The sequence below is a fragment of the Pseudorasbora parva genome, chromosome 15, assembly GCF_024679245.1.
Source record: "Pseudorasbora parva isolate DD20220531a chromosome 15, ASM2467924v1, whole genome shotgun sequence".
NCBI lineage: Eukaryota > Metazoa > Chordata > Actinopteri > Cypriniformes > Gobionidae > Pseudorasbora > Pseudorasbora parva.
Window position 1 is genome coordinate 28,923,445 of NC_090186.1, and position 27,900 is coordinate 28,951,344.

At 37.1% G+C, this 27,900-nt stretch overlaps 2 protein-coding genes across 4 annotated transcripts in view; both read right to left on the bottom strand.

The window, feature by feature from the left end:
• fndc1 (fibronectin type III domain containing 1) overlaps positions 1-27,900 on the bottom strand; it is a 57,039-nt gene that overhangs the window by 12,230 nt on the left and 16,909 nt on the right. For both annotated transcript variants that reach the window (XM_067417602.1, XM_067417603.1), the window contains 11 exons: positions 18,491-18,700; positions 18,218-18,316; positions 17,990-18,110; positions 16,710-16,897; positions 15,910-16,017; positions 15,156-15,344; positions 12,737-15,058; positions 12,527-12,642; positions 11,974-12,085; positions 11,550-11,897; positions 7,557-7,721 (listed from right to left, as the gene is read on the bottom strand). In XM_067417602.1, coding sequence (XP_067273703.1) covers positions 7,557-7,721; positions 11,550-11,897; positions 11,974-12,085; positions 12,527-12,642; positions 12,737-15,058; positions 15,156-15,344; positions 15,910-16,017; positions 16,710-16,897; positions 17,990-18,110; positions 18,218-18,316; positions 18,491-18,700 — 3,978 coding nt within the window. The remainder of the gene's footprint in view (positions 1-7,556; positions 7,722-11,549; positions 11,898-11,973; positions 12,086-12,526; positions 12,643-12,736; positions 15,059-15,155; positions 15,345-15,909; positions 16,018-16,709; positions 16,898-17,989; positions 18,111-18,217; positions 18,317-18,490; positions 18,701-27,900) is intronic.
• On the bottom strand, positions 23,455-25,091 carry LOC137041385 (putative nuclease HARBI1). Of its 2 annotated transcripts, XM_067417605.1 has the most exons (4): positions 24,418-25,091; positions 24,146-24,261; positions 23,944-24,055; positions 23,455-23,849 (listed from the first exon to the last, which is right to left on the bottom strand). In XM_067417605.1, the coding sequence occupies exons 1-4, from the start codon at positions 24,848-24,850 to the stop codon at positions 23,476-23,478; spliced, it is 1,035 nt and encodes a 344-aa protein (XP_067273706.1). In that variant the 5' UTR covers positions 24,851-25,091; the 3' UTR covers positions 23,455-23,475. The 2 variants fall into 2 exon arrangements, with proteins under 2 accessions (XP_067273706.1, XP_067273705.1); XM_067417604.1 differs by having other exon boundaries at positions 23,944-24,261.

A 27,900-nucleotide genomic window follows, 5' to 3' on the forward strand; every position in this document is an offset into this window, starting at 1 on the left:
AGTGGGAAGAAAAAGCAAAAGGGAAAATATATTACTTTAAGAAATAGTCTAATAGTCTACTCTAAAAGATTCTCTTACAGTTTACAAGCATTCGACAGTTTGAGTGATAATTTTAATTAATTTATAGTACTCGGTTTGACCTGAAAACCTGATGATCATGTTTTCCGGCATGGTTTGCGATTATCTCGAGCTTCTCGGAAAACTATCTGAACATATGTATAAAGAGTCAAATAATCAAATGGAAATTATGCAAAAATAAATATGTACTATTCTGCACTATGTTTCTTTGTTTTGAACTTTCCCCAGGTTTACACAAAACAAATCTCAATTATTATTATTTTTAAGTATGTAGTTATATACATTACTGTTCAAAAGTTGAAGGTCAGTAATATTTTTTATTATTTTTTAACTTTTATTTTTTTAGTTTTTATGCTCACTAAGGTTGTATTTATTTGATCAATAATATAGTAAAAACAGTAATATTGTCAAATATTGTTTTCTATTTTAATTTAGTTTAAATGTACTTCCATTTCTCCAGTCTTTATTGTCACAATTTCTCATTACTGAATATATATGAGAAAAGTTGTGCTTTGTAATTCTTTTGGGGGAAATGGTGAAAGTAATTTTTTTCAGGATTCTTTGATGAATAGCAGGTTAAAATAATATCAATTTAATTTAATTAGAAGTCTTTTGTAACGTTTTAAATGTCTTTACTATCACTTTTGATCCATTAAATGCATTCTAAGAAAAAATATACATTTAGTAAAACAAACAAAAAAAGTACCCTAAAATCTTGAATGGTAGCGTACATAAATTGCCTTTGGCCTTCAATCTGTCTGTTTTATTAAGTAGAACTATTAATACAAAAAAGATAGCAGAACATCCATGAATGTTTGTGCAGACTGACAACAAAGAACTTATGGTTGGACTTGGATGTACTGTTCGGTAAACATTACATTTCTGTTGTGTTGTTTGCATTAGCTTGTTGTCCAAGTTTAAAAATGTACCCAATATGCGCTTGCAGACAATAAAACCTACAATTGTTGATATTTTGCTGTGGACTTTTTCCTGTTGGCTCAATGAAATTGTGTTTTGTTATTTGTGTCGTTCCACACAGTGCCAGCTGGATTCACAGCTGTGAACACTTCCAGAACCCCTGTCTGATTGGGCCACAGAACTCACACCTGGACCTAATCAAAAGCTCCATGTGATGTTGACCCTGATACGGAACAAAAAACACACTTCTGTGCATGTGCCTCCGCAGTGGCCGACTGAGACTCGCTCCGCACAAACAGGCTGCACACGTTACGGGTGATAAAACGAAAGCTGCAATACGGTGTGTGAAGAGAAAGCCAATGATGGGGAGAAAAACTGAACAATGCATGTTAAGCGTCATCAAAGAATAACTTCCAGTAGTATTATATAGCAATTTTTTTTGTTTCTTTTTTTAGTATATGCACAAAAACTGTTACAACTACTGCATTCAAACCTACAGAGAGAGTCGTACGCCAAGGTGGGAGCTAACACAACAGAGACAGTGTGAAATATAGTGGATTTTTGGCATATCTGGAGAGCAAAGAACACCCCACCATATTAAACCCATAAATATTATTCAGAGACGTCTGAGGTTTGAGCCAAAAGGAAGCCTCTCTTAGCCGATATCAGCACATTTAGCTCATGTCATTTTATTTAGGGCTTCTTTCTTGACATGTTTCTCTGTTTAAATGGTTTGCATGTGTAAGATGTGCCTGTTGTGCAGCCCTAGGTCTGGAGTGTCAGGATTTATTTCACTATGCATTGAATAAGATATATTTTACCAAAGAGTTGTATTCTCTATGTTCCTGGAGCTGGTTTTTATATAGGTATGAAGCTTGTTTCGGTCAAGCCGGACCTGGTGATGATGTTGAAGTGCTTCTAAATTAAACCTGAGCTCCACTGGCTCAATCATTCTAATGTACGACAGCTTCCTCAACTCAGTTTTACTATGACTTTAAGAACCTCCTATTGTACCCATTAGTACAAATATTCACATTATGAGGCCAAATGCTGTAGCCACAGCCTGCAACATGCAGCATTTCTCTACAGGCACAGCTTGGTTCCTCGGTTCTTTTAATAATCATACTTTTAAAGAGCGCAGCATTGCTTCTGGCTCCAGTGGTCTAAATGGTGCTGATATCTCTATTTCCTTGCAAACTTAAGACATAGACATGTTCTAATACTGAAATATAAATGCATTACAACCACCAACCTAGGGGCCATTGAGGGCCTCCCTCATAAAACAATGAAGAGTTGGCGCATAGTATTTTTCTCATTCTTCTGCTGTTTTCCTATGTATCTAGCCAGAGAAGTTGATGTCACATTTCTGCCAAGTCAAGCACATTAGAGGAGCCATGAAACAGTAGGAGATCTTGGATTGCTGGCTAATGATCAAAAAACATAACCTAGGAGTATGACCTCTGTCTATTCATGAGATGTATATTAAAGAAATGCACCTTAATCAGTGATACCTGACAACTGTGTGCAATGTTAACCATAGCATTTAGTCAATCACATACCCATTTCAAATTAATTATACCGATCAGGCATAACATTATGAACACCTTCCTAATATTGTGTTGGCCCCCCTTTTGCTGCCAAATCAGCCCTGACCTGTCGAGTCATGGACTCCAATAGACCCCTGAAGGTGGGCTGTGTTATCTGTTACCAAGATGTTAGCAGCAGATCCTTTAAGTCCTGTAAGTTGTGAGGTGGGGCCGCATGGATCAGACTTGTTTGTTCAGCACATCCCACAGATGCTCCATTGGATTGAGATCTGGGGAATTAGGATGCCTAGTCAACACCTCAAGCTCCTTGTTGTGTTCCTCAAACCACCCCTGAACCATTTTTGCTTTGTGGCAGGGTGCATTATCCTGCTGAAATTAGGCCACCAGGTAATACCGTTTCCATGAAAGGGTGTACATGGTCTGCAACGATGCTTAGGTTGGTAGGTGTAAAGTAACATCCACAGATGGGAGGACCCAAGGTTTCCCAGTAGAACACTGCTGAAAACATCACACTCCGCCGGCTTGCCTTCCTCCCATAGTGCATCCCTATGCAGCCCCATATGTGAAAAACTGTGATGCGCTGTGTATTCTGAAATCTTTCTTTCAGAACCAGCATTAACTTGAGCTCGAGCTACAGCATGTCTGTTTGATCAGGCCACACGGGCCAACCCTCACTCCTCACGTGGATCAATGAGCCTTGGCCCCCCATGACCCTCTAGCTGGTTCACCACTGTTCCTTCCTTTGAGCACTTTTGATAAATACTGACCTCTGCAGACCGGGAACACCCCACAAGAGCTGCAGTTTTGGAGATGCTCTGACCCAGTCTAGCATTACAATTTGGCCCTGGTCAAACTCGCTCAAATTCTTATACTTGCCCATTTTTCCTGCTTCTAACACATCAACTTTAAGGGACAAATGTGTAAATATATCTGCCTAATATATCCCACCCACTAACAAGTGCCATGATGAAGAGATAATCAGTGTTATTCACTTCACCTGTCAGTGGTCATTATGTTATGCCTGATTTGTGTTTATATGACTTAATTATTTGAATTAAAAATGTAATCTCATATTAATATTTCATATCTATATCTATATATATATATATATATATATATATATATATATATATATATATATATATCAATATTTGCTTTAATTTACAGACATTATTGTTGCAAACAAATCTTCTAAATATATTAGAATATGTGTAAAATATTTGTAATTGTTTTATGTAAATGCCTAGATATTTAGATGTCCGGTTTATTTATTTTTGCATCACATTTAAAAAAAAAGAATCAGATCAAATTGATCTGATTGAATTGAACTGATTGCCATAATAATTACTAATAATAATGTATCGTTAGTGAGAAATGTGTCTTCCTGCAGTCAGTTATGCTTTTGATCCAAGCCTCTAAACTCATACTTGTGTTGAATTGTGGTAGCTGATACCTATAACAATAGCAAAGTGAACTTCCCTACTGCAAGTGCAGTACTGTAAAGAGTCAATGAGGGCAGAACTAAATTTGCCTGATCACTAGCCAAAGCTCCAGCTCAGCATAACCATTTCTGAAACTCATCTGGCTACTGGCACAGTCTCTGCATGCAAACTGGACCTGAAACAATGTGTCATAGCTAGGTGTGTAGCTAGTGGAGATTTAACTTCAGAAAGATGGATTCTGTACAGTCAGTCTTGCTAAATGAACTTGAAAAAGCTTGCCTAGATTCAGGTAATATAGATTGCATAGGGTCACATCATGATTGCACTTATCCGTTGCTGAGTGGAATAAAATTGCAATGTGGAATGTGAACTGGTTGAAACAACATCCTAATAGCGATCACAAGAAAAATTGGATTCACTCAGGCACACACCTTTACCCACACAAACACACACACACACACTGGGACTTGGAGTATTTGGGAAGGAAGCCCAAACCCACAGACATTCAGCCATAATTTATAGAGCTGGGTCTAAATACTTTCACTCAGGCATTCTCAAATATTTCCTACAGAAGCTGCCCACATGAAACAACCTGAGAGCCTGTAAAGTCAATGGCCTCTAAAATAGCCTCTACCAACACATGATATGTAGTATTTCTTGAAGAAACTAGGGTTGACAAGGTCAGTTACACTCTGGCCATAGGGGAGAGACCTCTAAAAGTAGAAGGTAAAACTTAGAGTAACATGATCCAAATAGGGAGACTAAAGGTAAAGGCATTTTTCTTTTAAATTTTCTCTTCCTTTTATTTCCCCCATTGCTCTTAATTTACAATACACTACCAATGAAAAATTGGAGTTCAGCAAGGATGCATTAAATTGACCAAAAATGACAAGACACTTATGACATTACAAAAGATAAATGCTGTTCTTTTGAGCTTTATATTAATCAAATGTATCAAGGTTTCCCCCAAATATTTTAACATTGATAATAATAATAAAAGATAAAGAAAATATAAAAAATATAAAAGATATAAAATATAAAAGATAAAAAAATAATAAAAGAAGAAGAAGAAGAAGAAGAAGAAAAAGAAGAAGAAGAAGAAGAAGAAGAAGAAGAAGAAGAAGAAGAAGAAGAAGAAGAAGAAGAAGAAGAAGAAGAAGAAGACTTTAGTGACACTAAAGACTGAAGAAAATTCAGCTTTGCCATTGCAGGAATAAATTACACTTTAAATATAATAAAATAGAAAACAGACGTCTTTCAAAAACGTTTAACTTTTCAACGATACTGTACACTTTTACAGTAACTTCTCGTTATGGCACACATTTTCACAACTGTCCTGTAGGCTAAATCACATAAATGCTTATTTAACAGAAAATGTAATCCAAGGCAACTACTATATGAAAATGAACCTTTTACACTTGCCATTACATTTGTGTCATATCTGGATTTTTTTGACCGATTGGTACCTTCATTCCAATGCATTTTAAGTGTGACTGGATTGCATGGTTCAAAATTGGATCATTCAAAATGTCTTTGCAAAACTCTTCATAAAGTATGTTAATGGGTCTAAGCGAAGAGATGAGGAGAAAAGTTTCAAAGCACTTTCTATGACGAGAGAAATTAGACTCCTCTCATAATAGAGAGTAATTAAGTGAAATAATCTGAATCGAGAGAAAGTCACAAGAGCGTGTCTGTGGTATTTTTCACACTGCGAGAGCAGAATAATGAAAAGAACTTGCAACACAGGGCTTTAACAGCTCCGTCAGTCAAAGTGACATGTTTATTTACAGCTTAATCTCATTTATTACTTGCGTCGCTGAATGTGGATAATGAAAACATGTTTGAATTTACATCATCATTAAATGTGGTCAAAATCTGTCCCAGACATCTCTGAATGTAGTTTCAGTGATCCAATCACAATCCGATTAAACTGTGTTTTGGGTGCATTTGTATTTCGCAATCCAAATGTGAGTCAACTGAAAAGGCATGTTAACGGCAGGTGTAAAAAGCATACAAACGCACACATTGATAATGCTTAAAGGGTTATTTCACCCAAAAATGAAATTGATGTCATTAATGACTCACCCTAATGTTGTTCCACACCCGTAAGACCTCCGTTCATCTTCAGAACACAGTTTAAGATATTTTATATTTTAGTCCCAGAGCATATGCAGTCTATGCACACTTACTGTCCATGTCCAGAAAGGGAATAAAAACATCATCAAAGTAGTCCATATGTGACATCAGTCGGTTGATTAAAATCTCTTGACGCATCGAAAATACATTTTGGTCCAAAAATAATAAAACATACGACTTTATTCAGCATCAGTCTTCTCTTCCGCGTTTGTTTTCAAATCTCAAATAAAGATTCAAACGACCATGAATCAGTGAATCGATCAATGATTCGGATCGCCAATGTCATGTGATTTCAGCAGTTTGGCAGTTTGACGCGTGAAAACAAACGCGGAAGAGAAGACTGATGCTGAATAAAGTCGTATGTTTTATTATTTTTGGACCAAAATGTATTTTCGATGCTTCAAGAGATTCTAATTAACTAACTGATGTCACATATGGAGTACTTTGATCATGTTTTTATTCCCTTTCTGGACATGGACAGTAAAGTGTGCATAAACTGCATATGCTCTGGGACTAAAATATAAAATATCTTAAACTGTGTTCTGAAGATGAACGGAGGTCTTACGGGTGAGGAACGACATTAGGGTGAGTCATTAATTACATATCCATACATTACATACATGCTGAATAAAGTCGTATTTTTTATTATTTTTGGACCAAAATGTATTTTCGATGCTTCAAGAGATTCTAATCAACCGACTGATGTCACATATGGACTACTTTGATGATGTTTTCATTAGCTTTCTGGACATGGACAGTATAGTGTGCATAGACTGCATATGCTCTGGGACTGAAATATTAAATATCTAAACTGTGTTCTGAAGATGAACAGAGGTCTTACGGGTGAGGAACAACATTAGGATGAGTCATTAATGACATCAATTTCATTTTTGGGTGAACTAACCCTTTAAGAAACCAACAATTTTAGCAGTGATAAAGTTGGGCCAAACTGTAGAAAATATAATACAATAATAATTATAGAGTCTTTGTAATAATTTTGGTTATGAGTTAGGTATGCAAGTGCTTACAGAAGAGTTGTCTCTTTTTTTGATGAACTCAGCTGATTAAATGTTTAAAATTTTGGAAAAGCATTACTTTACTGAGGGAAAAGAAGTATTTACAGATAAATCCTACCTACGGTCAGCTGTATGCACTATTATATTTTATCTGCTCACAAGCATCTCCAAGGGAATGAGTTGCATTTGTGGGCCAAATACGTTTCCTTCACATTCACCATTCAACTCTCCAGTGCCTCACATCTACAGGAAATGCTGAGGTGATTGGAAAGAAATTAACTGCGAGAGGCCAGTTGTATTCCCTGAGAGATTCCATCTCAGCATGGTATTGCTGAGTTTGGAACCAATAAGAACAGGGATTATAGCATTTTATACCAGAGCACTAAATGTTGTAGTATGTAGTAAAGCAAATGTATTACCTGTGAACCGTTTCTTTCCAGCCACATCAAACTCAGAGGAAGGGGTGTTATTAAACGGCCGAGTCTCCAGAGTGGGGGCCTGTGTTGTAGGAGCCAGTGTTGTGGGAGCCAGTGTTGTGGTGGGAAGTGGGACTGGGATTGTGGTAGTCTCCACAAAAAATTCATCTGTAAAATAGAGTAGCAATCAAAAATGGAAAGAATAAATGTCCACAGGATCCAACCTCACAATGGCCCAAAAAAGTATTTGGACACATGTCACATTTTTTTATTTATGAATGCCTATGTATTAAAGAACAAAATATTAAGCCAAATGGCATTTGTTTTAAAGTAATGCCATTTTTTATTGTCTAGACGAGTGAAGTTACTTTTTAGGGCAATGCAATACATTTTTTCTAATCTTTTTGTTAGTTAAAACAGCACTTTATTCAATGTTTGAAAAGTTAAGTTAATTGCTCTGTTAGAGTGGTGAAAATGTGACCGCACTATTCTTTATGGTTAATATACGCTTGCCCAGGGATTCCTGTCACAATGAGGAAATTACTATTGGGACAAGCCAAGTAATTATTAAAACTGTATGTAAACAAGCTTGTCCCTGAATGCAACTTGGCCACATTGGCTGCCTTGTGTTCAAACCAGCAGAATTATATAACACATGATTATACAACAAGTTCTAGTTGTTATTCCAGAAAGGTCATCCAAGTTTGTGCATTGACTTTGAAAGTGAACTTATAAAGCCGCTTAAAATTTAAAAAATAAGAATAAATATAGCTGGAAGCAGCAATTAACAGGGTTCAGGCGCTTTAGCGCAATATTAAGAGATTACATATTATATAGCAAGCCTGTAAACAATAAACCTTTTCAACTGTTATAGCACCACCTATAGCCCAATCTCCATTAAAGTTTTTAAATCACATGTTGCATGTGCTCACCTAATTTCATGAAGTTCTGAGTTTTCATTTAGGAATTATAGGCTTTTGGGGTACACTTGGCAACGCCTATTTCTAAGTGACCCTGTTATAGATATCCAAAGGGTAAAGCTCAACATTTTATGATAATTATTGACCTAGAGAGTCCAGAGAATTGCCCTGCAGTGGTTTTATCGAGGTTGTAATATTTAACAATTGATTTGATTGACAGCAGTGGTCCTACAGGCAAAGTCGTTCAGGACAAGGAATTCTATCTTACGATATGAATATCGTGTGCATGTGTGAAAATTAACGTAATAGATACAATTATTTACGTACTTGAAAAACGTTGCCCCGGTGGCTGATTTCTTTCAAATTTCTCATAGACCTCTAGGGCCATGGGTCAAACACACTCTCAGAAAAAAAAGTTGCTGTCACTGGGGCGGTAGCCTAAGATACAAAACCTAAAAGATACTAATATGTACCTTTGAGATACTAATATGTACCTTTAAGGTACTAGTCCACTCTCTTAAATTACTGATATGTACCTTTTAAGATACTAATATGTACCATTTAAGGGTAAGTAAGGCACAAAGATGGACTTTTTCCCTTTTGTACCTTAGGGTACCACCCAAGTGACAGCAAAAAAAATAAATCCAATATCCGAAATTTTATTTTTTGAGCCAAGGATACCAATGATAGAGGACAGTTTTCCAATCCTGTTCCTGAAGGCATACCAACAGTGCACATTTTGGATGTCTCCCTTATCTGACCCATATATCTATGGTCTTGGAGTCTCTATAATAAACTGATGAGTTGAATGAGGTGTGTTTGATTAGGAACAAAAATTGATTAGGAAAAAAAATACTACTGTATATTATAGTAAAATTACTCAAATAAATACTATAGCAATTTTAACCACACTATAGTAAAGATACTGCAGTAAATTGTATATTATATATAAATTGTATAGTATATTATAGTATGTACTACACTTTGTTAATGTAATGTAGTATATTATGGTTCAAAAACACTATAGTATTTACTGCAGTAATTTTACTATAGTATACTATAGTATTTTTTCATGAGGAAGAGTTTGAAAATGTCTACTGTTGGTGTGCCTCCAGGAACAGAGCGGGTTATGAAAGATTTTGTACTTTTGATCGCTGTAGTGTCACTTCCAGGCCAATTGGGGCAAACCATGGTAATGTTGTAGATGGGATGGGTACTAATGCTGCCTTCACTTGCTATTTGAATTATCGTAAATACGAGTTTCCTAGGTAAAAATTGACACATTGCACATGAACGGCCTCACATTTCAACATTTGAATGCGATGATCTCATAATCACGACTTCAGAAGTGGGAATTATCACATTTCCGATAGCACGTGAATGCGGCATATCTCTTTATGACTTAAAAATTGGTCTGCCTTATCACTTTTAGGGCACGATTTTAATCTTTTAAAATCCTAATAATTACAAAAGGGTTTCAGCGCAATGTGTTTGCACCCCTGTATTTAAACCCCTTAAAAAGAGGCAATGCTGTACCCTCGTAAACAAAAGAAAACAAATGGCATCTATAAAATTGAAATCAATAGAGTAAATGGAGTACAACTGGCCACACGAAAAGCAAAAAAGCAAAAGTAAAAAACACCTGCTTGGAGCTTGGTGGCCAATAAACAAAACAATCAGCCAAGACCATCTTAATCAGTAACAACATCATTAGAGCCCATGCTGACCATATCCATACTTTTTTTTTTCTGAACTGTGTTTTTAGGGAAGCTAGAATCCAGAGCAATCCTGTTCTCAATTGGTACAAATAAATCATCTCATTTGGCTCAAATTAATTTACACTTGTGGATTCAAGTCTGTTGCAATAAACAAATCTGTATCAACAATCATCTAAATATTTAGCTCACATTCAGATAGAAATGTAGCATTACTTTTAGGAATTCTGAATACACACACACACACACACACACACACACACACACACACACACACACACACACACACACACACACACACACACACACACACATACACACACACACACACACACACACACACACACACACACACACACACACACACACACACACACACACACACACACACACACACACACACACACACACACACACACACCATCGTGTCCCCACTTGGAAGGTTAAAAAACACATCCATGTCCCCAGGAGGTAGCAAAAACACACCCACACACACACACACACACACACACACACACACACACACACACACACACTAATTTAGATACAATGTCAGCATGGAATGGAAATTGTAAATGTATGTTATAGATGTTATATTATGCCAGACATCTCAAATTTTCTACAGTTCTTCAAACATCTCTATCTTTGAGTGCAACGCCCACATCTCAAAATCCAACCAACAACCGATGAATAGAACAAAGACCCCAGCCTAAAAAATGTCTTCAATAAACTGTTATACTCAGAAAATCTGTTGCTACTTCTGTTTCCTATAGAATTTCCTCCCAAAACCAAAAGTCTGCTGTCTCCATACCAGTTGCTTAAATGTACAGCATCACCAAATAGAAATGCAAAAAAAATAATTAAACAGAATAATTACACTGCCAATTATCAACAGATAATCCCTCACTAAACTCAGTGAGTGGTTGAGTCCAATGTTGCTATATAAGACCGATCAGTCTGATCAAACAAACACACCAAGTGTGTGAACTTCTAGGGGGAAATCAACCTATGTACTTACAGTGTACTACAAAGGAGGAAATTACTGTTTCCCCCAAAACTCACGCTGATCATAGGCAGATTGAAAACATAGCAGAGGTTATACATGCATAACAGAAGGATATCCTTTGAGGTTTACTGTGTACATCCTAACTGACATTATCCTTGGAATACTGGTTCTAAATTACAGGGGATCAGGACTTGTGGGTACCCTGTGACAAGCTTCAATATATAAGAGCCAACTATAGTCACAAACTGGGCCAAACACTTTTTGGTCTCATCTTAAGAGTATATTTTCCATATATGCACATTACAACATTTTAAGAAGCACATAGTTTTGTGTGGCAGTAAAGAGTTCATCTCACCTTCAGAGTAACAGTTAAGTATTCCATCAGCACCCATTATTGGGAAACCATTCTTGTCCAGTCGGGAATAAAGTCCTGGTGGACATGTAGGCTCAGCAGCTAATGTTGATGGCTCCAATGATTCTGTTACCATTTGTGTTGTTGTAGGTTCTGTTGTTGTTGTTGTTGTTGTTGTTGTTGTTGTTGTTGTAGTGGTTGTAGTCCTGGGTTTAGGGCGGTCCAAGCCCACAATGGGTTTTCCTCCCACAGTTAGGTACTTGTCACTTGGATTAACCACAGGTTGACCCTCCCTTCCTTGGCCAAATAATGCTAATCCTTCCTGGTTAACGAGAGGGCTGCCCTGGTCATCTAATAGATAAAAGTCAGTTTAAAACATGCTGCTTCTTTTTATAGTTCTATTAATTTAAGATGATAATCCACTCACCAAAAATAGTCTTTCCATCCTCTCCAAGGATAACTTTTCTGGGTCTACCCCTTGAATCCTGAAGGACTCTTCCATTTTCATTCATTAGAACGCCCTTATCCAGATCTACTATCTAAAAGAGTGAATGAAACTTTATAAAGAAGAATCTTTCTTTAAAAAAACAGTTAAACAGCCCTGCTTGAATAAGAGTCCCCAAGGTTCCCTGTCTGTGGAGTTTTCATGCATAGATTGACATGTCTATTCACATGACTGTCTTTGCTTACATTAAAGATAATTTAGTTTGGACTGCAGTACTGCCTGATTGATTGGTGTATCCATACAATAGACTTAACAGAAGTCATAGAAATAAGCAGTTACTGTACATTCTAGGATCATTATCAGTGCTTTAATCCTGCAATGGGTAAAAAGCACAATTTATGCAAAATCCTGTATGTTTTATAAACTGGAATATGAAAAGAAGTGAATAAAATAAATGTGCCAGTGGTAAAAAAATGTATATAATGTATTAAGGGCTGCCAAATTTAGCAATAATTAATGCAGCAAGTAAACACACCCATTTAGTTCCATCAGGACCTGTGATATGTCGGACTCCATTTGGTTTTGCTTTTTCATCAGATGTTGAGGATACTCTGCCATTTGCAGCTGTCAGATTCGGCCGTCCATTTTTACCTTAACATAGAAATGTGTAAAAATGAGTAAAATTGTACTTATGCACACACTGGATTTGTTGCACATGCATCCTTGCAGACAACATAATGTTTACCTTTTCCATAACTTGGTTTGTAGCCACTGACTGGAGTGTTTTCCTTAGAAACTGACCGCAGCCTCGATCCCATCACTGGATTCCGAGACTCAGGAGATATATTCCCACTAGAGCTTTCACCAGCAGACAGCCCATGAGAAGAGCGAGAAACTGAACCTTGGGAGAGCCTAGCATTAGTATTACTCCCGACAGTTGTGTCGCGACCTGAGATAAGGGGTGATTCTGCTGGGCTGTTTTGAGAGGAGGCAGGCGATGATGCTGAAGAGGAGGATGATGTATCCAGTGTGGAAGCTGAGCCCAATCGTCTGTGTTGTAATGGGTACAACCTACTAGGAAGCCGTGACCCTTTCAAACGACTTGCTACCACAGGTGAGCGGACCCGTCCATTAGAAGCCAAAATTGGGACTCTTTGGGGAACTATAGGAAGTGACTTTGAACTTGTATTGGTACTACTTTGTTCCCTATCCACACTTTTATTCTCAAAGTTCTGGACATGTCTCTGAGGTTCGCTCACAGCTGTTGTTGTTGTTGTTTTAGATGTTGCAGTTGTGACGGCATCTTTGCTTTGACTCTCCAAGGTCTCTTTGCTTCCCTCGTAAAGATAATCATCCTCATGATCATTGCTAATTTTTACAGCTTCATTATTACTGGGATTGTTGGGACTTATTGCAATATTTGTTTCTCTATTTACCACACTAGGTTTATTTGAGACAGAATCAATCTCTTGCTTTAAAGGGTGCGTTGTGGGTGAAATTCTTTCTCGGGAACTCACAGCAGCAGAACGAGAAGGAAATCCTTTAATAATCGGCCTTCCTGCGCCTACAGATGAGGCAGTCCTACTCCACGGTATTCTGCCATCTTGTCTGCGACTCCCCATAACTATCCTAGAATTTCGGTTTTGAAATGAAAGGGATGAACTTCGTCCTGTTGAAGAAGGGTAAGTCATTGAAGGAGAATGGGAAGTTGAACCATCACTTTTCTCTTCTTTGTTATAATAATTTTCCTTTTGTTCCGGGTGTTCCTCTTTAGTTGTATCAGAAAGGCTTTTTTTGGTTTCTTCAATGACAATTGGTTGTTCATCCTTTGTTGTGTCTAGATGTGAGTTATTTTCATGCTCCTTTGTTGTATCATGATTGTTTGTCCTGGTTCCTGTTGGCAGTGTGGATTGTGAAGAAGCAGAAGATGATGAATCAGGTTTGTGCTTTTCTGTTTGAAGTCTCTGAGCTCTAGTTGAAATTCCAACTCTTCTACCATTAGGGTACATAGCACCAGATCCTGAACTTGTGGCTCGACCTGACGTGGAGGAAATCCTTCTTGTACCTGAAGATGATGATGGTAAGGATGATGATGATGATGGAGAAGATACTGAAGAAGATGAAGTGGAAGAAGATGATGATGCTGTGGAGGAAGTTGGAGAAGAAGAGATAGATAAGGATGAATCTGATTCTTTTTCTGGTTCAGGCCTGGTTTCCTGAGGTGAGATCACTGAAGGCGTCCTGTCAGTGACACTTATTGAGTTCTTTCCCTCAGGATAGGAGACTGCTGTCAAGTCCTTTCTTGTAGCTGCAGACTCTTGGTTTTGCGACGAGCTTGAAGAATCTTCACTTCGAATCCTTGATCGAGAACCATGTGAGCGAGAATTAGGCCTTCTTAATCTGCTAATATCAACAATTGATGATGTGCGAGGGGTCCAAGAAGGACGTTTCTCCTCAGATGTTTTATGAACAGAGTCAGACTTATTGGGTTTTGATTCTTTAGTTTCAGAGGAGTATTTTGAATGTTCCTCTGTTTGTGATGATGCATTGATACTGCTCTCTGGTTTTGTGTCCTCAGCCTCATTTGCTCTGATCTCCTCTTTTGTTGGACTGTCTGTTGGCTTATCTTCCTCATCTGTATTTTCTTCTCTGTCTTTGGTATGAGTTGAAGATGAATGTGAGTTTAACCTTGCACTTGAACCTCCGTTTCTGACAGAACCCCTTACATTTGCTCTGATCTCCTCTTTTGTTGGACTGTCTGTTGGCTTATCTTCCTCATCTGTATTTTCTTCTCTGTCTTTGGTATGAGTTGAAGATGAATGTGAATTTAACCTGGCACTTGAACCTCCGTTTCTGACAGAACCCCTTACAGAGGAGAAGATGCTGTGATAGGACCTTGTCTGAGAAAGAGGCCGTCCCCGCCTATTGGTGGTTGGAGTTGTGGTCTGTGCATCAGACTCTTCCTCTTCATCTGGCTCCTGATTGTCTGATTCATTGTTGGATGATGTTATGGAGGTGCTTTGACTCGTCCTGTGGCTGTCTGTGTTCCTTAAGTGTGTAGTGCTTGCTGGAGACAAAATTGAAATGCCAGTCTTAACCAAGTTTCTGTAAAGCTGCTAGTGTAGTAATGTTTATTGGGGAAAACATCTGTTGGGAATACTTACATGCAGGCATTGAAACAATAATGGCTTTAGTTTGTGGTCCTTGCCCCTTCCTATTGACTCCACGAATTTTGAAGATATAGCGGTCACCTGGTGTAAGTCCATCTATGGTAGCAGAGGTGGTGGTGCCACGGTATGTAACTGACTTTGCGCCAAACGGTTTCATAGCAGGAGCATAGGAAAGGATGTACTCTGGAAGTAGATGTCAAATCAATCAGTACGGTCAATTTCATTTGGATACCATAGCTGAATATTTTCCAATGAACACTGGGAATACCCAAGATTGAACCAATAAATCTAGGCCAAGGATAACACAGTAAAGAGGAAAGTTCTTTTAGCATGAACAGGGAACAGTTGTGTTTTCCACATGTACATTTGTATTGGTTTAGTTTTTCAGACTGGTGCTCTGCATGCCTGCTGGAGAAATTGTGATGCTGAAGAGCATTATCATTCCCAATTATTTTGGCAATGCCCAAAGTGGTTTCAGGGAAGACATATGAAATGTTTTACTTTCCAAATGCCAAATTAATTTTCTGTTCTTTATTTAGGGCATATTCCAAGACTAATAGAAAGAGCTGACAGATATCTGTATAAAATATTATCAATGTTAAAAAAACATTCTATACCAGCTAAATATGCAGATCCAATTATAAGTAATAAATTAGGTGCACTACACAATAACCAAATAGAAATATATGGTTCTTATGGTCTATATAGAACTTGCTGAATTGAAAGCCTACCTACCCTGTGGTCTTACCTCTTATTCGCCCATTGGTTTGCTCAGGAGGATCCCAAGTTGCTGAGACCGCAGTACCTTTTCCTCTAAGTGGTTTAACTAGAAAATTTTCTGGAGGGCCAGAAGGAGCTGTGTAGACAAAGGTGGCAGAAAATAAAAATAGAAATGACAAACAAATTATTACAAACATAAAGCACTGTGTATTCTCGTTAACTACTTCATTTGTTTTTCTGTCTGGAGATTTTTCAGATGGAAACAAAAGACAGCTTTATGTTTTCCAGAGGAATGAGGTCATTCTGATCGCTCCAAACAAAAATTCCAAACAGGCAGTAAAGCAGTGACATTACACTAAATTAGGTGGTTAGAACATGCTTGCATGGTTTAAAAACAAAAACAAAAACAAAAAACTAGAAACTAAGCCAAGATTGTCTTGAGTTTGTGTGTGCGTTTGTATAGGTGTACAATACAATACAAACACTCCTTTGTTTATTATTTGCTTCATTAGCTTGTCCATTTTTAGATGTGCAATAAGATAGCAGATTGGTTTTAAATTTACTACATTCTAAATAATCGTCTTCTTAGATATGCTTTAAGTTACATTAAAGAAAAACTTCTAGAATTTTCTTTTATTATAATCTAGTCGTCCTGTATGTTGTATAGACTACTTTAATCTCCAGAATGCTTTTAAGATTTGTTTTCAATCTGACACTGACCGTTTCATATTATTAAATTTATAATCATAAATACTATCAGAATTTAGCTGTTCAGCAATGTAAATTAAGCAAAACATCTAAGTTAAAGATCAGGAAGCATAAACAAACCTGACTCTGGGGTTCTCTGGAATACAGATGCACTCCATTTTCCCTTCTGATCTCCTTGTGAGATACAAATAGAGAACTCGTACATGCTGTCTGCAGAGAGCGTTTCAATCATGAGACGTCTCTGAGTGGTGTCCTTGTATTCCCATCGAGCAGATTCTCCTTTCTCTCTGTATTTCACTGTGTAATACCTGCACACATATTAATTCTAAAGCTGAAAAAAATCCTATTAGTTTCGACAACGTTGTAAGCAGCACATCTGTTTCCAATATAATAATAAGTAATAACACATATTCACAATAATAACACATATTCACTAATAACTGCAACTTTTTCTTCAATAAACCACTTATTTACTGATTATTAATAGTTAGTAAGGTAGTTTTGGGATTTTGGAAAACAAAAATGAAAATTCTGTCATTAATTACTCACCCTCATGTCGTTTGACACCCGTAAGACCTCTGTTCATCTTTTGGCAATGCCCAAAGTGGTTTCAGGGAAGACATATGGTCTATTAGAAACTATTAGAAATGTTTTACTCTCCAAATGTCAAATACATTTTCTGAGCTTAATGAATCAGCGTATGACCACTGATTCAATACACTGATTCAAAGCAGTGTTTTGAAATTGCCAAATACTATTATTGTTATTTATTTTTTTTGCACGCAAAAACTATTCACGTCGCTTCATAAAATTGTTGTAGAGCCACTGTAGTGAGATGGGCTTGAGAGAGGAAATGACATTGTGGCCAATGGAGGCCTTTCCGAGCCATCGGATTTCAACAAAAATATCTTCATTTGTGTTCCAAATATGAACAAAGGTCTTACGGCTGTTGAATGAAATGAGTGTAAGTAACTAATGACAGAATTTTCATTTTTTGGTGAACTTACCCTTAAGGGATGTAGAATAAGGTCATGCAGAATAAGGCATTAATATGTGCTTTATAAGTACTAATAAACAGCCAATATCCTAGTAATAGGCATTCTAATAAGCAACTAGTTAATGAAATAGTTAATGAGATAAAATAAATTGTTACCAAATAAATTCTTTGCTATTAAAAGGAATTTTTATTTTTTTATTTATTATAATATTTGTTATATAATATTTTAAAACATTAAATATAAAACATACATTTAAAATTATAATAATATTTTACAATATTACTGTATTTTTGGTGAGCATAAGATACTCCTTTCAAAAGCATAAAAATATATTTTATACGGTAGTGTATGAAGTGCAGCCAACATACCAACCATTCTAAAAATTATATCATAATTTTTTACCTGGATCCCCCTGGTATTTCCTTCTTCTTCTCAACAAGTGGATCAACCCATGTAATAAGGACAGATTGAGGAGACAGTACTCTAACTGTGATGTCCTCTACTTCATCCACAACCTCTGGCTCTAACATACAGGCATAAAAAAGGGTATAACAAAGAATGAATATTAGGTTTGAGTGAGGTGAACTACTGAATAATGATTGCTGGCTGGCACCACTATGTGTGATATACCTGTGATTACTTTTTTACTCATGGTGGCCGTGTGGATGGGCGCACTCCTCCCCTGGGTTCTGGGTGCCTGCAGTGATACCACATAGACGGACTCAGATGCTACGAACAGAAGGGGGATACCAGATACGGCCACGTATCATTACACATTACCTGCTATGGGACATACTGAAGACATGCAATCTGAACGGTTTACAAATATTTGAACTTAGATTTAAAGGCATACGGTATGCATATCTAAAACACTATTTAACAGCCCCCTTCAAACTTCCTTACCCAGTTTGGGCTTGTTACCATTGCGTTGGTCTGCTTGGTGCTGGCTGAGGTCCACTTTGTGTTTGTTCTGGGCTCTGAGAGGGAGGCGTCCTCCTTGATGAGGGGGTTCTGGTCCTGAGGATGACTGAGGGGCCCTCTGCTGTCCTAGGGCCGTCTTCTGAATAGGGGGCCGTGGATTTATCTGTGATGAAGTTATAGATACCATCCTGCCTAATAAAAGAGAGGCAGGCATTTGGAGTCAAGAAAATGTTATCTTATGATTTAATGCTGTATAAATCGCTTAGGGCCAAACGTCGAATGTTTCAAATGTGCTTTAGAAAGAGATCTGCCTTGAACTGACTTGACTTTAATAGAAATGACCTCATTGCGACAATGCTGTACTATGTTTATTTTACAGTGTCAAACATAGTGGGGTCCGTAAAGTTCAAATTGAAAATCTTGGATCCAAAATCTAATTTAAACATGGAAATAAACAGTTTTAGGATTTTGAAAAATGTTAAACAGAAATATTATGATGTGAAAAGAAGAAATTAACAATTGTGACGCTGCCAGTGTTAACACCTTTGTTTAAAAAGATCACATTTCTTTGCTCACAATGAAATATATAATATAATTTGTAAAGAAAAAAGCTGTATTATAAAGAATAGAAGTATTTTCACAAGTTTTCCCATGCTTTTAGATCCCACTGTACTTTGCAGAGACTCATGTTAGCAATCTTTTATAAAACAAACAACATTCAGAAATACTGGTAAATAAAGAGTGGAGATTTGCTAAAGTGAGTACAGTTACAGGGCCACACAGTTTACAGCCATGTGCACTCTCACTTCCTCTCTCTTATTGCGTTACTGTAATCCCCCATCTGACAGGATTTGGCAGGCGAATGAGACAGTCAGACAGTCTTCCTCCTCTCTTTCCTTCAACACACTGCTTCACGCGCATCTCTCTGTCTCTCCCTCTGCTGTGCAGTACATCCCTGAGAGGGTAATGAAAAACAGCCCCTCTTTCTCCATCAATCTGACTTTTTTCACTACTTAATCATTTTCAGATGATCGGTTGTAGTCACACTTCCTCATTAGAGTCTGTGAGTAATTTAAAGGTTGACTGTGACAGTTCAACCAGTGTGGCATTAAATATTTCAGTAATCAAGCTTTCCTCTTTATAGAAAATGGGGTGAAATTAAGGTAGCCTAAGTATCAATTACATTTCTAAAGCAAAAATGCTTATGAAAAGATTTAGCTAAGAAAGGTTTTTTGACCACTTCTGCCTTCACATGCTATCGGAATTAATGTAAATAAGAGTTTCCTGGTCTGAAATGGGACATGAACGGCCTTATTCTTTACTACTGAGAAACTCTGAGATCAATTTGATAGCCAAAATTACAAGTTGGGAGTGTCATAAACTTTATGCATTTCTATGGCAACACTATCAATGCCTAAATGAATCTGCACCAGTCAGGTGGTACAGCGGTCACGTGTTACAAGTAGGATACATCAGAAAATTCCCAGGTTACAAGTTGAATTACGAGTTCTTTGAGAACGTGAATGCTTTTTACAAGTTGGAATTTCATAATTACAAAAAAATATATATTGTATTTTTAAAGGTCAATTCACACAGTACAGACAAACACCACCAGTAAGTTTGATTTTACCTGCCTGAACATGTTCAATCAGCGTTGTCGGTGTCTTTTGGCGCTTTTGTTTTTTTGTCAGTGTGAATTGGCCTTTATCTACTGCGAAAATAGCATGTATTTAACTAAAATTACAGAATAGTCAACAAGCTGATGAGCTAGATGTTTATATGGTTGTCAACGAATCGGACACCACAATTTATTCAGAATTAAATAACTATAATACATTTTGGTTTTCATAAGATTTTCCCAAGAAATATGCAATAGTATTTGCTTCATGATTCATATTCTTTCCGACAACAAAGCTCTTGAATGCGACAAGCTAGTAATCACAACTTCAGAAGTTGGAAGAAGGACATTTCTGATAGCGTGTGAACTTGAAGACAGCCTAACAGTGTGTTTTGCAACACAGAAGTCAGCTATTTTCCATGTGTGAGTCTTCAGATTTTTTTAACCATGAAATAGCTGGTACATAACTAGAAGAATAAGAGTAGTAAACAGTAAAACTATTTGCTCCACAAACCCGTGTCTCTATGATTGTAATACATTAACCTGTTAGGCTGAACCCCCACTTTTGAAAAAATCCTAAGAAATGCATACTCAGAATAAAACAGTTCATGAATCCTTTGCACTAAAAGTATTAGTATGGTCTCATTTGAAAGCAGACATTTGGCAGTTTACTGTAAAGTCAAAATTATAATCGTTTTTATAATCAAAAATAGCTATAATAAGCTTCAAAGTTTTGTAAAGTTATTAGTAATGTATTTGTATGAACATCTTTATGAAAATAAAATTTAAGATGGCCTTGGAGCAATCTAGAAATGCACTACAGCTAAAGCCACAAGTCTGACCATGTTATATTTCAAATATGAAGATGATAAGCCTAAAACTCTGAATTTTATTAAATGTTTTACAAGATCAGGGGCCTGTACCATGATGGTAGTTTAACAAACTCAGGGTTACAGGATTAGTTTTGAGTTGACAAAACCAAACCGATGCAATCAGGCTTAATTGGTACCATGATGCAGCTCATCAACTTTCTCTGTCAACTCAGGCTTTAATCTTTAAGCTATGATTTCTTCACGCGCGTGCACATAAAAGAGTGACGTCGGCACTAAACAACCAATCGCGTTCGATATGGATAGAGCGAGAGCTATATATTTTTCCGCGGAGGAGCAACAGCTTATTCTTCAGAAATATGAAGAATATAAGGCTGTATTTCAAGCACGCAGCAACACTGTGTCTGCTGCCAAAGCAAGAGAAGAATGTTGGAGGAAGATTGCTGATTGCATTAATGCGTAAGTGTAAAAAAAAAACATTCTATAGGTCATTCATGTAAAATTATGTGTATAAGCTACACTGCAAAAATGCTCTTCTTACTTAATGTTGTCTTGTTTCTAGTCTAAATATGTACAAATTCTTAAATCAAGATGCATTTACTAGATAATTGAATGACATAAGATATTTTTTCTTGAAAATAAAATCAAAATTAATTGAGTTTTTTCTTAAAACAAGCTAAATGGGGTGAGAAAAATAATTGTATTTCTGTGTGGGACAAAACCAAGAGAATTTCTGTTTTGTCCCAAACAGAAATAAGATTATTTTCCTCTCTCCATTGGCAGATATTTTTGTTTGTTTTAAGCAACTCACTTAATTTTTATTTTTATTTTCACACAAAAAAACTAAATATATATATTATGTCATTTAATTATCTAGTAAATACATCTTGATTTAAAAATTTTGGAAACCGAGAAACTACTAAAGAGCATTTTTTTTTTGCATTGTAATGCAGCTACTGTATATGTGTGTTTGCTTGTAACACTTTACAATAAGATATTTGTTAAAATAAGTTAATGCATTAGCTAACATGAAGTAACTATGAACATAAGTTTTGCATTGATTTTTTTTTCTTTGTTAATGCTAATGGCAACAATTCTTCATTTTACTTCACTGTGCTAATGTGAAGTAACTAATGTTAACTAAGGCCTAACTAATGTTAACAGCTACAACTATTGATTTTAAAAAATGTTTTAAATGCTAAAATTAAATGTGTGTGTGTGTGTGTGTGTGTGTGTGTGTGTGTGTGTGTGTGTGTGTGTGTGTGTGTGTGTGTGTGTGTGTGTGTAGATGGATAGATATCACACAACATATGTGCCAATGTATTGGCTATTACATCCTAAAAAAAATTATATTCATTGACTTTTAGATGCAACCCCAACTCCAAACGTTCTTGGCAGCAGATCAAGACAAAATATAAAAATATAATTCAAAGTGGTGAGTATTTACCACAACCTTGTATTATTTTTGCGAACATTTTATCATAAACACTTGTTTGCAGCAAACAGAAAAAAGTGTGAAATACGTAAAACTGGGGGAGGGCCACCTCCTCCAGAATACACTGTGGCGGAGGAGTTGGCTATAAGTAATAATAAGGGAAGGCCAATTATGGATGGCATTACAGATGCTGTGCAATCTGACCCTGGTGCTGGCTCCTGTAAGCAAGTGACAATGGGTATGTGTGCAATGCATTACTATATTTTATTTTATTTGATTACTCTAATAACTTCTAATTTTTCTAACTTTCTGCAGTAGAGGGCAATGCAGTGTCCCTGTTGAAGCCTGCACACATGCACGCAGTCTCTCACACAGATGTCAGTATGCAGCAGACAGAACACCATGCATGAACATAGCCTGCTTTATAACAGTTATGCTTTACATTGGCCTACTTTTATTTATTAGGGTAACGCAAATGAAGACACTCTCTCTGTGTGTTCTGAAACAGCTGCTGAGGTGAATGCACTGGACTTTTTTTTATTATGACACACATTTGAATGTGTCATAAATAAGTGACTGGCCATTACACTTATCTTTATAGGATTTTTCACAACCTGCCCTAGAAACTGAGGCCTCTACTTCAATGGGCTACAGGAGGAATGTGAACAAAGTAATGCTTTAAACCATTGACATAAATTACAGTCAGTCCTAGTCATGCCACTTTTTTTTTTTTTTTTTTGATTTGGCCTCCAGAAAACTTTAAATTGTTTGTGGTGGAATTATGTTTCAGGTGGAAACAGACTCCGTCAGGGTCCTTTATAAAAGGAGTCTAGAACTAGACTGTTCCCTAAAGGAGCTGGACTGTGAGCTGAGAAGGCTCCAAATTAAAAAAATTAAATTGGAGATCAAACAGCTGGAAAAACAGATCTCAGTATGTGACCTTATTTAACCAAGTAACACTTTAGTATGAACATTCTATGAATATTTATTAATTTAAGTGAACTTTCTTTTGCTCTTTCTTCCTCCCTAGCCAGAAGACCAATAAAACAGTTTGAGACCAGTCTACAGTGTCAATGTGCTTTTATTAAGTAAAATATTGTGTTGTGATTGCATCTCTGACAGCTGCCCCAGCTGGGTGGTCAAGTGTGATGGGGTCAATTTCATCGGGGAGAAGCTGGTTTTGTGGTGGTACTCGCTCCTTTCTGATGGTGGCTATATTGTGCAGAATGGCACATGCAGCCACTATCTGAGATGCCCGCTCTGGTGACACTCTTAAGCGCCGAAGGCAGTTGAAACGTGCCTTTAGGATGCCAAAGGTCATCTCGATCTTGACCCTGGTTTTACTGAGGGCCACATTGAAGCGGTTTTGTGGCCCTGTGTGAGGATCAGGATGGGGAGTTAGCAAAAACCTCTGGCATGCATAACCCCTGTCTCCTACCAACAGGCCATCAAAAAGCCCTGTCATGGAACAGAAAAGGGGAAAATTGTGTAAGTTTGTCACAACTAAAATGAACACTTCAGAGTGTCTTGTACTGTACCAAATTTAACTTGCCTTCCTCAAAGCGCTGACACAACACAGACTCACGGAAAATTCGGGAGTCATGCACTGAGCCAGGCCATTTAGCATCCAAACTTGTGATCATGCATTCATGATCACAAGTCATCTGCAGATTAAATGTACGGTAAATCATTGTCCTGTTAAAGTTATTATTCAGTGAAATGTTCATCTCAATGCAAATGAAAAATCCTCTCACCTGAACATTAAGGCTGTGAAAGGACTTTCTGTTTACATAATCAGCCTCATGTTCTCCTAGAGCAGTGGAGATTGCAACGTGTGTGCAGTCTATTGCTCCTATGACTCTAGGGAATCCTATTATAGGATTTAAACAAATATATTTATTCTTAAGCTAAGGTATAATATATTTAAGTGCTCTAAATAAAATCTGCTTTAAAAAAAAATAAAACAAATAAAGATCCTGCATGTGAACGGTTAAATTGTTCATATGTCACGCTATCAATATCTTACCGGCAATTTTATAAAAGCCCTCTTTTATGGACATGGTCGATAAATGTCCAGGAAACACAATGAAGCCATTTATGTACCCCTGCAGTGCAAGGACCACCTTGCGAATGGTTCGACAAACCGTGTTTTTCCCAAGGTTCTCTGCATCACCGATCGCATACAAGTATGTACCACTTGCAAAAAATCGCAACGCAATACATACCATTTGCGGTACAGTAAGGGCATGGCTTCGACGAGTCACATTTGCAATGTGCGGCTCAAGAAGTTCGCAAATATAACAGATTCCTTCTGCGGAAAATCTGTATCTTTCATATAAGTACGTATCAGGAAAGTCAAGAGGATTTTGTCTGTCCCTAAAAACTCTTTCTCTACGAAGTGCTCTTCTAACAATTTGCGCGGAGATGTCCACAGGATTTGGTAGAAAAGGTGAAGCCATTGCAACAGACTCTGAGAATTTGTTACGTCATCTATATTTTTTATTTGCTCACAGCTGATTGGTCACACTTAAATCTGAGCTCTCGAATCCAGAACATAACCTGCCCCGGAGCAGGTTAGCCGTGCAGCGTAAGATACCATGGCAACGAACACTGATTAAAGCCGAGCTACTTTAATGGTACCTAAAACCCAGGATTGGCACAAACTAAGCTTAAACATATCTGGCTAGCCAGCTAAACCGGCTTCATGGTATAGGCCCCTGGTCATGTGATTTTATTTTGAGATTTCTCTAAAATATCAGTTGATGTTTATTGTCATGTCTTCTGAGCTTTCATTCAGTGTATTGTCTCTGTTGTTTTTAAGCGGTTTCGAGCTGGTTATGGCTCTAATTATTATTCTTTTGTCTGCATTGTAATTACTAACGACTCTCTATTCAAACTATTCTATTCAAACCTTATTTCTAAATCAAACTTCTCAATTCAGCTTCTCTGAGACTCTACCAAATGCATTTCTTGCAAATAAACATTTCAGTAGTTTTACATTTCAAAAATGTTCATAAAAATAAAGTATTTGCTCTTTTAGTTAATAAATCACTAATAGGCACTTTGTTAAAATTTATATTAATAGCTTATATAAAGTCATACAAGTAAGCTTTGAAATCAATAAATAAGGCTATTTTAAAAAAGAAGCTTACTGAGCTTAAATGTTCAATTCTCTCTATATATCAACTAAACTAACTTCATAACTTTTACTTGCATTGACATATAATATTTTTTCTTTAAGTTGTCCTCTTTCATAGACAGCTCTTTTCTTCTTGCTCTGTTAAAAGTATCAAATTCTTAATATTTTTCAATCATGTAATATTTTGTAATGAATCTCACTGTTTCTCTTGTGAGAAGTGAATCTCAGTGCCACTGATTCAGAGCATGTGATTGGCTGTTCACTACTGATGTCACAGCTAAACTCAGGATAAAAGCCTGAGTTGACAGAGAAAGCTGGTGATCAGCATCATGGGACCAACAAAGCCTGAATAGATTGGTTTGGTTTTGTCAACTCGAAACTAATCCTGTAATCCTGAGTTTGTTAAACTACCATCATGGTACAGGTCCCGGTCACACTGATTGTGTTGATGAAAGTTAGTCTATTTTCAGGTGCTGTGTAATATCATTGCGCCGCTGCACCCATGGTGTGACAGCAACAGTGTTGCCAGATTGGGCCGGTTTTGAATTTGATTGTGCGAGCAAAAACGGGTTTATGGGGGTTGGGCAAAATTTGTATTCAGCACGAAATTGTAATTGGAAGTGATCGCTATGCCAAAAGTGGCATAAATATACAGTAGCTACAGTAATGTAGTGAACCTACTCTCAAAACGTGGATTACACCTGTCACTCAAAAACTATTTATAAATATAACTAACTCTAAAAGCACTGTTCAATGACTTGAATTGAAATTGAATATGGGATTATGACTCCTGTCCATCATCGTGTGTACACTGGCCGCCTGATCAGGACATCTGCAACTTTTAAACCATCAAGACTGCGCTCTACTCGCCCTGACAGCTGCTGAAAGAGGTTTGAATCAACGATTCATCAGTTTTGACTGTGTTAAGTTCTGCATTGTGTTCTACAAATGTACTTCACTTCTTCTGTAGGTCTGTCTGAATTTAAAGCACAACACAAAGGCAATTTTTTTGTTGTAGGACTATTGTACAAGTATGTTATCATTGAATGCTTGTGGCTGTGGTATGTGCAGTAATGTGTGTAATGCCTGCTAATTACATTATTACGATCACTTATATTCTGCACTTTTTGCACTTAAATGCGTTTATTCTTACTGTTGACATTTGAAAATGATGCATGTGTTTTCAATGGGTTAAAGTCATCAGTTTATTTCGTAATTTTGACAGTTTCGTCTTGGATAGTTTAGTCATGCATGACTGTTTTCTTTTAATGTATTTGCATTTTTTCTATCCATTTTCCAGGGAAATATATTTATTTTATTTTGTTTTAAGGAGATAAAATGGTGCTAATCAACATTTATTGACATGGCAAAAAAAAATTACGACATTATTTTGGCAGTTCAAATTTTGGGCGTTTTAATAGTGGGTGGGTTTTAGTAAGCTTTTGAGCTGGGAATCGTCAACCCAATCTGGCAACATTGGGCAGGAAAGTTCCTGGATTATAACACTAGAATGAGTATGGTTCCTGGCCATATTGGTCTAGAAAATCGCAACTTTTCTTTTTCCGTCTGTCTTAGTACACGATGTAACTATACACACGCACGGAGATGAGAATGGTATGTATGGACTTATCTAACTCTGGGGATACAGTGAATAAGTTAAGTCCCAAAAAAGTCAGTGTATTCCTTTAAAGGTGCACTATGTAGTATTTTTGCAGTAAAATATCCAAAAACCACTAGACCAGTGTTATATATTTTGTTCAGTTGACTTCGTACAATATCCCAAATATTTCCAACTATTTGTAAATCGTGAGAAAATTGCTATTTTAACCAAGTCTGGGGTCATCTGAGGGAGTTGCCTGTCAATTGCATCATATCTGAGTTACCCTCGGTTTTCCGGTTTTATTTTGCAGAAACACTTTACTCTTAGCAATGTGAACAAGTGTCACAGCAGCCGCCGAGCGAACACACAGAGTAGTCATAACATCATTTTAAAAACACTTACATGCATCTAATATGATAAACAGAGCTGCATGCCCTCATACTCATGACTGGAAAATGACGTCCCAAAAATGATGGAAATGACGCCTGCGACTGTGTGCTGTCATAATAAAAGTCCCGTTGCTCGTGAAGCGTGTGTTTGCAACACTCGGTCCTGCTCTGTTTCATACTACAGTAACGTTAATAATCGCATCCATGAACATGATTTCTGCTCAAGTCCTATCCCAATATTTTCCACCGGCTGTGAGGTGAAGACCACATGCCCCAAGTTTCTGAGCTCAAACTTGCCATCATCAAGCTACGCCTTTGCTTTGAATAGGCGCCCTCTAGCGGACGAAAAAATTACATAGTGCAGCTTTAATTCCTCCTTTT